This window comes from Populus trichocarpa, chromosome 6 (genome assembly GCF_000002775.5).
Source record: "Populus trichocarpa isolate Nisqually-1 chromosome 6, P.trichocarpa_v4.1, whole genome shotgun sequence".
Lineage (NCBI taxonomy): Eukaryota > Viridiplantae > Streptophyta > Magnoliopsida > Malpighiales > Salicaceae > Populus > Populus trichocarpa.
In genome coordinates, this window is record NC_037290.2 from 20,091,611 (window position 1) to 20,105,365 (window position 13,755).

The following is a 13,755-nucleotide window of genomic DNA, read 5'->3' on the forward strand; positions in this document are numbered from 1 at the left end:
TGGAATGTGTTAGCTGTTACACATAATGGTGTCATTAATGCTTGTACTTGAATATTCAATATGATTAAATTAAGTTTTCATAAAATGAGATTTTTTTAAAATAAGAATAATAGCCTAGTTTTATTAATTGTGATTTGATTTTTAAATATATTAATAAAAGGTAACGGGCACATGTGGAGAGCTCGTTGGCACGTAGGTAGCATCGACGCACTTTGAATAACGTCTTCTAGTTTTCAAAAATACATTTTCATTTCAAAAATACATTTTCACCATGTTGTTGGAAGCTACCGCATCCTTTTCCTATAGGTGAGACACATGTTAGTGGTGGTGAGGCATTTTGTTGATGGTGGGTCTTTTCTTTTTTTTTCTTCTTTTTTTTTCTCTCCGCCCTTGAAAATTACAATTTGGTTCATTTTGTTATTGGTATTTAAACTTCAGTCCTTATTTTTTAATTTCTGATTTTTTTTGGCCTGTTTGGAAAAGTTTTATTATTTTTCAATTTCATCTTTCAATCCAGATTTATGATATTATTTTTTTTTATTTGGTCCTTATTATTTTGATTTTTAATTTTTTATGAGCTCTTTTGTAAAATTCTTATTTGTTTTTAATTTCATTCTTTAGTCCAAATTTGTGGTATATTATTTTTACTAATTTGGTCTTCATTATTTTTATTTTTTTGCCTTTTGTTAGTTATTTATCTTTTCAATTTCACCATTCAATCAAAATTTTATTTTTATATCAATTTTGATCATCTTTCTTTTGATTGTTTTTTTGGGATCTTTTTCTAAATTGATTTTTCTTTTCAATCTCACCATTCAATCAAATATAAAATTTATTTTGTATTCTAATCTTAATTCACATTCTTTTAATTGTTTTTTTAATTCTTTTATATAATTCAAATTCGTTTTTCAATTCCATCATTAAACATTTGATTAATTGGGAATTGAGTTTCATAATTTTTTCAGATAAGGTGTTTTGGGTCTAATGAATCATAAATGTAATAACTTGACGAGACGAGTACATATCGTGTTGTTTGTGCACAATTAGTCAACACAAACATTTGTTTCCATGGAGCCTAGAAGAAGTAAACAGTATTCAATATTATTTATATATATGTCCTTTAGTACTCCGTAAACAGTATTCAAATTAATATCTCCACTTCATGGAGCATTGTTGAAGTAATTATATGTTTATTTGACCACCACAATTGTAGCTAGCCAGATGTTCAATCAAGTTTCACATCTTCGTGAAATCGGATATTTGACCGACCAAAGGGAGCCTTTGCAGTCCATGGCATGGGGGTTATGGTCAGTAATCAGGGCTCATCGACGAGCTGTAAAGGTCAAGGCATCCGTGCGCCCATGAGCGACGCACTTCCTCCAAACAAGCATCACGTACTTTTAGCTCTGGCTAAGGTTCGATAAAATTTCACAGTTTGGTGCTCAACTGGATGTGTGGACGTGCTGCGCTCCAGGTTAAAGAAAGCTGATTGAAGAATAATATTTAGATGCCGTTAACATGCTGTAGAAGAAGAAGAATAAAATATATGATTTGAGTTATAGATAATTATGTTAAATAAATTGATTTTATTTTAATTAGATGAAAAAAATTGATAACGATAGAAAACAAGCCAAAATTAAAAAAATAATCGAGATAATTTGGGAAAAAAACCTTTTTTCAAAAAACAAAAATACACTTTAGTTTTCAGCCAATTAAATATAGGATGAAATTGGGTAATAAAAGGTAAAAGAAAGGCTTGAGTCAACCTGAATTAATATGACAAACATAAACATGTGTAATAAGAGGCGAGTCAACCCGGTTTAACCTTTTAAACCCATAGTCTAGGTTATGAGATTGAGATAACCCAATAGAAAATAAATAAATAAAAAAACTATAAAGCTCATTTAAAAAAAAACAATGTTTAAAGATGAAATCAAAAGATAAAATAAGTAAGAAAAAATAAGGATGTCAACTCGTTTTAACTGTTCAAACCTGTGACCCAGGTTATTAGACCAGAACCACCATAAATAAAAAAAAAACGTGAAGTCCAATCCCTAAATAAATTTATGTTGAAGGATGAAATTGAGAAAAAAAAAATAAACAAAAAGATACAAGACATAAATAATAATTACAAGAATGATGATAAAAATTAAAATTTAAAATAAATTAAATGACAAAATCAAAAAGAAAAAAAATCAAAAGAATGAAGAACAAATTAGAAAACAAATAATATACTATAAATTTGGATTGGATGATGAAATTGAAAACCAATAAAACTTTTACAAATTAAGAACCAATAAAAAAATTAGAAATAAAAAGAGAAAGAATCAAATTAGAAAAATAATATATTGCAAATTGGATTGAATGATAAAATTAAAAACAAATAAAACATTTAAAAAAAGCCAAGAAAAAAAATCAAAAGAAAAAAAAAGAATTGAAGTTGAAGTATCAATAACAAATATGACCAACTTGTAATTTTCAGGGGGAGAAAAAATAAAGGAAAAAAAATGAAAGTCAAAAGCTCCATCGACGATAAACCATCACCGTACCATCAAGAAGAGAGCGTGGTGACACTTTTAACAACACTATACAAGGGTATATGTGGCCACTAAAAGGAATTTCACATGTTGCCCAAAGCGAGCGAACGCCTCCCATGCGCTGGCACGTGCGCCAACAACTTTTCTCATTTAAATAGTAATTAATTCTTTTTTTTAAATAGTAATGAATACTTTTCTCATTTAAATAGTAATTAATTCTTATTAAATATCGAAGTCGCCCTTGATGAACTTGGTAATAATAAAAAACCGGAGTGAAAAGAACAAAAGGACCACATACGCATAATTTAATTTTTTTTAAAACAAGGCAAACTTGTCATTTTATTGTATTTAAAAAAAATAAAATGACATAAATACCCTTATGTGTCATTTTTAAAATTGACTTGAAGGTAATTAGGTCACTTTAATGTGCTTAAAAAACTGAAAAAGATACTTGTACCCCTATCAATACTTTAATAATTAATGAGTTGTGTGAAAGGACCAAAACAACCCGAACATAAAGGAATTTGTATTTAAAAAATAAAAAAACATAAATACCCCTGTGTGCTAATTTTAAAATTGACTTGGAGGGTAATTAAATCACTTTACTGTGCTTAAAAAACTAGAAAAGACAATCTTTTAATAATTAATGGGTTGTGTGGAAGGACGAAAACAACCCCAACACCCAGGTATTTGATTATTATTTTTTTGTTGGAATAGAAAAACAGCAATTACTCTACAGCACTAAATAGTAAAATGTATATATAACCGGGATAAATTTACCCTGCGCTCAAGGTTTTTTGTTACGAGGGGCGACAAGTTAGAGGATTTTCCTTGACCACGGATCCATGACAGCTGTTATTGTGCCTGTACAAGACAGATATGAAAATGAAATGATCAAGAGAACGGCCTCCCTAAATCATGGCCACTTTCTGGAAAAAGGACCGTCAAGAATCTACGATAGATATAAAGAATAGTCATCAACATGATTTTAGAGTATATCTTCAACACTATATCAGATTCCCTTGATTGATGGGTTTTTCTTATAATTATATAAAAAAATTAATTTTAGAAAAAAAGCATGTTATTAAATTCTATAAAGTTATTGGATCTATTTACTGATTTGCGGGTCTGGCAAGTTTAGCTTTTTTTTTTATTAGTTTTTTTTATTATATCCTTAGATATTTAGTTAATTGAGAATCAGTTTAATAATTTATTTTGTTTCTTCTTTTATAAGGTAATTGTGGTCTCTAAAAAAATCTTGATTTTGGATTGGTGTTTGATAAAAAAAAGTTAAATAAAATTATTAAACTCAATAGAATTCATTACCCCTAAGATCGATCCAATCTATCATTATTTTAATATTTTAAAAAAATAAATTGTCATCTTGAAGTTCTTTTAAAATCTAAGTTATGTGTTACCGATCATAAATGTTGCATTTAAACCTATAAAATCAATCGATTTAAGTCGAGTTAGCTCTCATGCGGTTTAATTGGAGTTAAACAAAAAAACTAACTCGAGAGATTTTAAAATTAATTCACTTGTTCATATTTAATAATACAATAAAAAAATTATCCATACTCTTAATATTTTTTTATATTTTAAAAAAATTTGATTCAATATACTAGTAATGATAGTATAATAATATGGTGGTGCTGGCTACTCAACCTTCGCTATCAGCTCCCCGCGAGTTCGTAAAATATGCGCATCATGAATCTACAAGTAACAATACTGTTGCATGTTCTTCCATGTATATTTTAGTTTCACGCATAAAAGCTCCTTAAGTGATTATCCTCGCTAGCAACCACATTGGCAATACTCATATGTATAAACTTTTTTTTGTTTTTGATATAAATTAAATTGATTAAACAAATAATAAGATCCGTATTATCACTGTGCGCACTAGCTTAGTAATCATGTAACTCCCATTTTACTCCTAAAAATCCATGCCATTTGACTTTTCTAGTCCTTTCTAATCGAGTGGCCAGATATGATTGGTTAAGTTCAAAATATCAAATTAGATTTGAAACGTTTTTTTTTTCTCAAGCAATGCCAGCATTTCATTCCGGTTAATCTCAATCCTCCATTTGGTGGACTTTTTATTAATTTGATCGGTTTTACTTTGACCCAACAAAATATATATATAAAGGAAAAAATGGAGATGGAAAGTGCCGAAGAAGGAAACACTATCTCAATTCCAGAAAACATCGTCTGTGTTGAGATTTTTTTGGTGACCAAAAAATTAGAGAAAATAGACTCGGGGAACTAGAATATTATTCGAACATGATTAATTTGGGCACAACATGATTATATCGATCGAAATAGGCCCGGTTGGAACATAATATTTTCAAGTTGAAACCTAATGAAATAAGGAATAAAAAAAACAATAATCCTGAAATGCTTTTACTGATCAAAATTTGTTAGGAGATATTTTAATATACTATGTAACAACTTAACACAAAACTTAAACTGACTTGAGCATTGAAATTCTTATTTTGTAGGTACCCAACCACAAAATTACAAGCCCGGTCCGCTACCAGGAAGAAAAAAACTTAAAGATTGATTAAAGTTTTTATTGACTTCATCAATGACGTTGTTTGTTGGGACCTAAACAAACAACTTGTTCATTCCCTTTCAATTTTTACCAAAAAACTTACATGGCTTACAGAACTCTAATACATGGAAGAGTAATCGGTCTCCCTACCACAGGAACTCAAATCCCCATAGGAATCCAGTAACTCTTTCAAAGCTCAAGTTCTCAACAACATTATTTTAGACATACAAAAACAACTTCATTCTCTCCAATACAATCAACAGAACAATTAATCTACAACCCTAGGTACTTAAAGACAACTTCAATTTCAAGAAGAAATTGGACAAAATAACTTGCCAAATAGGCACTACATTCCAACTCACCAAATGAGTCAGCACTCCCCAATAAATCCAAGCCACAAGCGTGGCTTTTTTTATTAAACTTCTTTTGAGTCCTCTAGTTCATATGATCCCTATCATAAAAAAACAAAGACACCACAACGAGAGTGCACCAGCTCCTGCACACAACTCCTATCAGGTAAAAGAATCTTCACTTTGTAACAAAGTGTTCCACACTCACCTCTTCAAATATTATGTCGCTGCAAAGGCTACTCTTGAGAACTATCATGGTCTTACAAACCCTATGAAGCACATACACAATGTCAGGAGCACCTTGGAGCTAGTGACAATAAAAAGTCACGCCATGTGCAAAGTTTTCCCTACAATTTTTTATGGATTCGCTATGATGTGGTATCATAGCCTTAAACCTGAATCCATTCTAGGTCTTCATGATCTCTACGTTAAACTCATCTCTCCTTTCAGCTCTAAAATCTCTGCTAAAAAGAGCACCACAAAGCTCTTTGTCATTACATAATGAGATGATGAAAGCATAAGCGCATATCTTTAGAGATTCAATGAGGAAATGTTAAGTGTGGAGAATTTGATTGAACTTATCGCCACTAAAACCCCGATAAATGGAATCTACAACCATTTGTTATAGGAAATGTTAGATACACTCACTGGAAAAAAAAATCTTCTCGGTGCCAAACATGTTATAGAAAATTATATTAGGGTAGAAGAAGCTAGCGTGACCAGATAAGATCACTCACACTACCATATACGGGTAGGCTTTCCACCACACCATCAGTCTCCAACAAAAACATCCAGAAGCTCTTTCTTGAGCTCATGACGACACCCCTCACTGCCACAAGGATAGAGGTGTTTACTACGGTTATAAGAAAATAGTTTTTTCAATATCCTCTTTCCATGAAAAGCAATGCAACACACAAGGAACCCAAATAAGTTATGTCTCTTTCATTAAGATCATGTACATGACATAAAAGAGTGTCATACACTCATAACAAAGATAGAAAGATTAATCTCCAAAGTGTACCTTCAAGAATTTGTGAAGGATGAGGAACAACATAAACAAACAAGAAATAACACTTGTGATTTACTACTTGAGATAAGATAAAATGAATCTTATAGTTGTATCTTTATTGTATTTTAAATTTTCAAAAAGTGTGTGTGTCTATAAATATGTATCTCCAAAACTAAGTCTCCATGAAATTTACATGGCAAAGTCTCCATTAATCTTTAGGTTCATACGACCAATTGTCTTCAGGTTCATGCGACCTAGTGTCTCTATTGTCTCTAAGTCCATGTGATCACGTGTTTCAAAGTCTCTATGATCACTTATCTCCAAAACATATATCTTTCTCCATAAATTATTCATAATTTTTTTTTCATGAAATTAAACATTCAAATACATGACCATAAAGGTAAATTTTTACGATGTAACTGTTTTTTTCTCTCTCCCTTGTTTACTTGATTAAAGTCTTACAAACATGAGTTTACAAGACTTGGCAGGAAAATAATGTTCCAAGAAAAAAAAAAAAAAAAGTCAAAAAGCCTGATCCAGCTCACCTGATCTCAGCCTAGGTGAGCTGGGCTACCCTAAAGGAACAACCTAAGCATTTGGGCACGCCCTCGAGCACAACTCGACTATGGGAAAAATCCAGATTTTTGTTTGCATACTTTATTTTATTTTGTTTATTTTTACACATATTTTCTCGAACTATTTCTTATATTATACAAATAAATTTATATTTTCTTATATGCAATCTCATAGATTCTTTCGCTTTTTTTTACACACAATTTCATAAATTCTACATGTCTTCACGCCAATATTATATTGGGCAACCTTACATGAACAATCAGGTACCGTTCTCTAAACCAACCAATATTATCTACTATTATTTTAGAAGAATCTTTCCACACGGCCGGTTATGAATAGTTGTGCTGCTTGACATCTAGCCTCTTTAATTGAGAAAGGTAAATGTGATCTTTTTTTATATAAAAGCTCAAAGACCAGAGCGACGGATAGGCATTTGAAATCCATACCCAAAAGACACAAATTATCTTATTTATTTTTCTAACCAACTTAATAATTTAACACAAAACTTAAACTTACTTAGACACTGAAGTTTTTGTTTTTGTAGGCAATCCCAACCACAAAAATACAAGCTCAAATCCACTTCATAGACGAGAGAACTCAGAGATTCATTGAAGATTCACTTTATCACAGTGAAACAAGCTTTTAATAGTTAATGGCCGGGTGTTGTCGTAAAAATATTTAAAATAACAAGATTTATACATATCTAGTTTGATGGCTATCCCCAGCCTTGACTTCCTAAACACAGTCAGAATGGTTGATCTTTGACTTGAGATTAGTGTGGGTGGCAAAGCGGAGGGGGTGGTGGCGCCGGAGGAGTAGGTGGCTGTGCTCCCCAATACATAGATGAGGTGGGAGCCCATCATCCAATAATTCACGCATATCTCCCTCTAACTTATCATTAAAGCCTGCATGACTTCAATTATTGCAATGACCCGAAAAGCATGACATGTCTGACCTGCTCACACCCTCTGGCTGTACATCTCAATTACGACCTTGTGGAAAAGCCACCCCACGCGCAGGGGACCACCGCCCCTAAGCTCTTAACTCCTCCTAGCTCTTTCCCTATACATTTATTTGTCAAAACAGAGTGACGGACTCTCATTGGATACCTATGTCTCATGTGGCCCCCCCCCTCTTTCTTAAATCTAATGCCTGCTTTAGGAACTTAAAAAAAAGACACAGAGGAACATTGGCCCTTTTAAAATTATGCAACCAAACCTTTCTCGGAGAAGTAAAAGAGTGGTCTCTTTGTCTGCTTCAGTACAGAAAAAGGAAGGGGCAAGTTCTTGGTCAAATCTCGTGCTAATCTGACTAATATCTTCCCGATGTCTTTCCCTCTCTGTTCACACATCACGCTTATTACTTATTTATTTCTTAGGTTTTCTAGCTTGCCCAATTAGTTGTTCACAAGTGTAGCAATTTTTTTTTATATATTTAAAAAGCTGGTAAAGATGCACTGTTTTGGTTGGTGAGTCAGCGGTCTAAAGCCACCAGGAAGTCATTTTATTTCACGATTACTAGGACCAGTGGCAGTAGTATAGTAAGGAAATAAGTTTTTTTTTTCTGAAGTTTTTTTTTTTAATTTTTAAAATTTATTTTTTTACACTAGCATATAAAAAAATAATTTTAAACAAAATAAAATTTTTAAATTTTTATGAAATGCTATTTGGGCCGTGTTATTGGCGTCTAACAGTGTATTTAGTTTTGCGATCAATTTATATTTTTAAAGATTTTTAAATTTTTTTATTGTTATATTTTTAGATTATTTTGATATGCTGATATTAAAAATAAATTTTAAAAATAAAAATAAATTATTTTAATATATTTTCAATAAAAAAACATTTTAAAAAACTATTATTACTACAATCCCATCCCAGAACTAATCATATAACTTGGAAGATGCAAGGTCATGAAATAACTCATTGGTGGGTTATTATCATTAGAAAACAAACAACACAATAGTGCTTTCTTATCTAAAATTGTGCATGGTAATTTAGTCAAGAAAAAACAGCATGGCTGCATGATCACAACCCTTGGATTACTTCTTAATTATTTCCTCGATCGTATTATTGCAGGTGTGGTGGTTCTTTATTGCTGGAAACCCAATTATTTGAAAGATTAGGAGGTAATAATCGAATTATTTAAGCGTAAAATTTTAACACATAAGAACTTGTATCGATTTAGCTTCAATAGTATTTACTAACATCAAGATAATCTCTGCCTCACGTTCTTACAAAAAAATTATAAGTGCACCAAAGAGGAAAACAGGGAAAATTAAAAAAAGAAAAAAGAAAAAAAAAGAATTATGTTGCCTTGTACCTACCCCACTACATTTTTTAAAATGCCAATGATTTAGATATTAAATATAATACTACCAATCATATCTTTGTTTCTCAATAACGTCATAATACAACATATTTCCATTTCGTTTCTCCTTAAAATAATCAAGCATATGCTTAAGCTTGATTGCCTTATATATATATATAGAAAATCTCTCTCTCTCTCTCTCTCTCTCTCGTGTGAACCGTTGTGTATTTATATAGATTCACGTGTGTTTGTCAACCTGGATTTGTCGGTCAATCTTTATACCCACAAGGCAAAAGAAATATAAAGGCACAAGGTTTGGAGAGGGAGATCTGTCATTCTGTGTTCGTTTTCCTTTCAGAAGCGCATTTGATTGTTTTTTTTCTTCTTCTTTGAAAAGCGTTGCAACCCCATCTGTGTTCCAAAATATGGAGCTAGCTTTGAGTTTAGGTGATACTTCCAAGCCTTTCAAGTTTCTTGACAAAACTCCAAAGTTGTCAAGCAAAGATCTCGGGTTTTGCATGGGCTTAGGGAGTGGTTTTACTGCATCAACAAGATCGCACGACAAACTAGGTAGCCATGAAAATAATCATCAAGAAGATGAGCGAAGAGTCTCTTCAGATCCGCCACTTCAACTTGTTCTTTTACCTTTCTCTCCTGTTCCTCGCAGGCATCAGCCTCCTTCAAAGACTCGCTTTCCATGGCTGACAGATAACTGTAACGCCACTTTCTTTGAACTAATTCTTTTTTTCAATTCTGTAGCAGTTTTTAGAATTTTGGTTTTGTTTATTTTTCTCATGTGTTGAGTCTCGTGGCTTGGTTTTGAATTTTCAGTGGTGTCTGAACCGGGCTCAACTGAAGGATCAGGGAGAGGGTTTGATGTGAACCGTTTGTCCATGGATGACGCTGATGAAGGAGCGGCGCTTTCGTCGCCAAATAGCGCGGCCTCGTCCTTTCAAATGGATTTTGGGATTAGAAGTGGGAGAGGCAATAAGAGAGATTTAGAGGCTATAGAGGCTTCAAGAGCAAGTGATGATGAAGAGAACGGTTTGACAAGGAAGAAACTAAGGCTCTCTAAAGATCAATCAGCTTTTCTTGAAGAGAGTTTCAAAGAACACAGTACCCTTAATCCTGTAAGTTATAACTTGAATAAAATTAAGTGATTTCTTGATTTTATTTCTCACCAAATCCCAAAACTACCAAGTGTTTATTAATTTTATGGAACTTATTTGATTAAAGCTTTTAGTACTCAATGGGGTTTCTCTTTTTTTTTAAATCATGCAGAAGCAAAAGCTAGCTTTAGCAAAGCAGTTGAATCTTCGTCCTCGCCAAGTGGAAGTGTGGTTTCAAAACAGAAGGGCAAGGTACCTTTTCTTTACTTGTACTATCTTTTGAGAATTGATTTCTTTTTTAAAAGATTTAGAATGAATTTGGGATTTTGTTTTTGTTTTGAATTGAATGATATACAGGACAAAATTGAAGCAGACAGAGGTAGATTGTGAGTATTTAAAGAGATGCTGCGAGACACTGACAAAAGAGAACAGGAGGTTACAAAAGGAACTGCAAGAATTAAGAGCTTTGAAAACTTCGCAACCCTTCTACATGCAGCTTCCTGCCACCACTCTCACCATGTGCCCTTCTTGTGAACGCGTGGCCACCACCACAACCACCACCAATCCATCCACTAGCACCACCACCTCTAAAACATTGTCACTGCCTGCTAAACCTAGGTTATTTCCTTCGTCACATGGCCAAGTCCAAGCTCATCAAGCTGCTTCATGACTCACCATGACTAGTAAAAAAAAAAAACAAAATGAAAGACAGGAGGAACAGTGATCTCCCTTTCCCATTTGTAAATAGCTTTTCTTTGGTGGTTTTGGCTGATAAATTTTGTTGACTGATCATCTGAGATTTGGTTAGGAACTAGACCTCAATTTTGTGAGAAGTTAATTTTACCACCTGATGTATTTAATTGATTTTTGTATTGAATACAGTTTGGAGGTTTATTTATTTCTCATTCTCTTGGACCATTTATCTCTACTTGTTTGGTAATATTCCTATGATTTATTGCTACATCTCTCTCTCTCTCTTAAATTCCCTGCCTCTTGCCTGCCATGGGATCAGATAGGTCAGAAACGAGGCTGGATTTTGGGCTCTCCGATGTCCATTCTTGGCGAAACAAAATAAATTGTATATAAATTAAGAATGTTAATAACAAGCAACAATATGATGAATGAAGGAAGCTCGAAGGTCGTGCTTACAAATCATTTTTTAATTCGTTGATGATGAGTTTGCTCACTGCAAATGATCGTGTTGGGGTAAGCCATTGCCTTGTTCAAAGAAAGGAAATTGGAGAAGTGCTCTTAATCATTTGTATGATTATCCTCTCCTTTAGCTCCTAAAATTGATTGGAGCGGTCATTTTCCAGGTGTTAAGGTTAGAAAACTCCATGAGCATTACAATTTCTTGAAAGTTCATGGTCTCCTATCGAGTTAAGTCAACAAACTACTCCTACTGGAATTATTTATCGTCTTCAAACTCGTGAAATTGAACCGAAGAATGTCTGACTTAATGTTCAAAGCATGGACCCATTGACCATGGTACATACTAGCTAGTTGCTTGGGGAGTTCATTTTGCAGTGACCGAAGACTAACAAGCAGCTTTAGCCATGTATAAGCAGTAATGCAGATTTGAGATGTGCTATAATTGATGACCGGTCTTGATCTTCTTTTCCATCGACTTTTGTTGACTTTTTTTTTTTAAGAGCATCTAAAGTGGTGCTCTGGTATCAAATTACAAGCAGGGAAATGTAATTTTTAAAATTAGAGAAGCAAAATGTTATCTAGGCATCAAATTCCACGAGACGAAGTATAACTTCTTAAACTATAAAGTCAAAATGTTATTCAGGTATCAAACTGTAGGAGATGAAGTATAATTTTTTAAACAATGAAGACGAAGTGTTATTCGTGTATCAAACTAAAGGACTCAAAACATTATTTTTTAAATTATGAATTCAAAGTGTAATTCAGACTGTATTAACATATTCATTTTTTTTTTTATGGATTGCAAGAGTAAAATGATGATTTTGCCCCTTAATTAAATAACATTTGGCTTGGTTGATGGGGATAATAAAATCTTTTTATTTTTTTATGAATAATAAAAATACGAAAATGCTTTTAGAGTGTGTGTATATATATATGTATTCACTTAAAATAGGAAAAGAACTAGAAAAGAATCATAACAAAAAACCAAAGAATAATAAAAAAATATTTATTTTTCTAAAAAAAACTCCTGCATTAGTCTCTTAAGGTTCGAAGAAACTCGTCATTGAGTTCAATCTTTAGTTAAAAACCGTCATTCATCAAGAATATTCTTTTGTGCACGAGACATCACATTATGGTTCCCCAACATCTTTATGGGTCCAACCTCATTGTAAATTCCTAACACAACACCTTTGTATGACCTGCTTCATCGTGGATCCCTAACACAACACCTTTGTGTGAGCCTTTTTATTGTGGATCCCACTACCAAGGTTTCGAATGACAACAATTGATGCAGATGAAAACAACACACTAGTTCTCAAACATTTTTTTTTCCGAAGGAAAATCTCCTTATCCCCTCCTAGGTAAGCATGTTTTATTCTACAACCTTTTGGAGTCATGATTATTCAGTAACACATAATAAAGTAAAATAACCACCAAGGATCATTGACTCTTTAGCCATGGTTGTTCCGCAACACACAGTTAAACAAAATAACCACTAAGGATCGTTGGGCTTTGATACTGATTGAAGCATAAAAAAGCGAGGGACAATAGAGTTTGTTACAAGTCAAAACCCTCAAAGACCATAAACACCATAAATATGGGGAGACAACCAAAATATTTGATTTTTATTCAATTACGTCTCCATTTGTTAAAAGGATATCACAACCATTATATAGAAAAAAAAACAAAAAAAACCTTAATAATACTGAATAGAAAGAGATAAATTAGGAAAAATATTCCCTTAAAATAGAAAAAAAACTAGAAAAGCATCATAATAAAGAATATACAAATAAAAATAAAAATATATTTATTTTCCTAAAAAAACCCACGTCAAACTTTCTTTTATCAACTTCCCCAAGTTTTTCTTTGGCTATCTTATGGGTACGTACCTTTTCCTTTCACATTCTTTTGTACTATAAAAATAAAACTAATTTATGGAGGGATTAGTCAAACCCTAGGCTAGAGAACTTTGCAACACCTTCTTCATCAATGGTTAAAACATTTGGTGTTGATTCTTGACCTAAACATTGATAAAGTAATCAAAACATTTAGACAAGAAATGGGTTTTCGAGGGCAAGGCCAGTTTGTGAGTTCTGTGAATGCATGTGACAATGTTTAAATTAGTAAAATATAAAAGAAGAAAAAATGTATAGAAAATTAAAAG

The 13,755-nt window shown here is 32.5% G+C and overlaps 1 protein-coding gene across 1 annotated transcript; it reads left to right on the top strand.

Annotated features, from left to right (window-relative positions):
* The first annotated feature begins 9,532 nt into the window (after nucleotides 1–9,532).
* LOC7455638 (homeobox-leucine zipper protein HAT14) lies at nucleotides 9,533–11,337 on the top strand. Its single transcript, XM_024603252.2, has 4 exons — nucleotides 9,533–10,044; nucleotides 10,162–10,460; nucleotides 10,612–10,691; nucleotides 10,797–11,337. The coding sequence occupies exons 1-4, from the start codon at nucleotides 9,756–9,758 to the stop codon at nucleotides 11,107–11,109; spliced, it is 981 nt and encodes a 326-aa protein (XP_024459020.1). The 5' UTR covers nucleotides 9,533–9,755; the 3' UTR covers nucleotides 11,110–11,337.
* The last annotated feature ends 2,418 nt before the right edge of the window (nucleotides 11,338–13,755 follow it).

Bases quoted from the DNA above. Each gene is read 5' to 3' on its own strand.
- LOC7455638 (XM_024603252.2), top strand. From the start codon at position 9,756: ATGGAGCTAGCTTTGAGTTTAGGTGATACTTCCAAGCCTTTCAAGTTT. The intron at 10,045-10,161 runs GTAACGCCACTT...TTGAATTTTCAG, and splicing joins TCCATGGCTGACAGATAACT to TGGTGTCTGAACCGGGCTCA. The intron at 10,461-10,611 runs GTAAGTTATAAC...TAAATCATGCAG, and splicing joins AACACAGTACCCTTAATCCT to AAGCAAAAGCTAGCTTTAGC.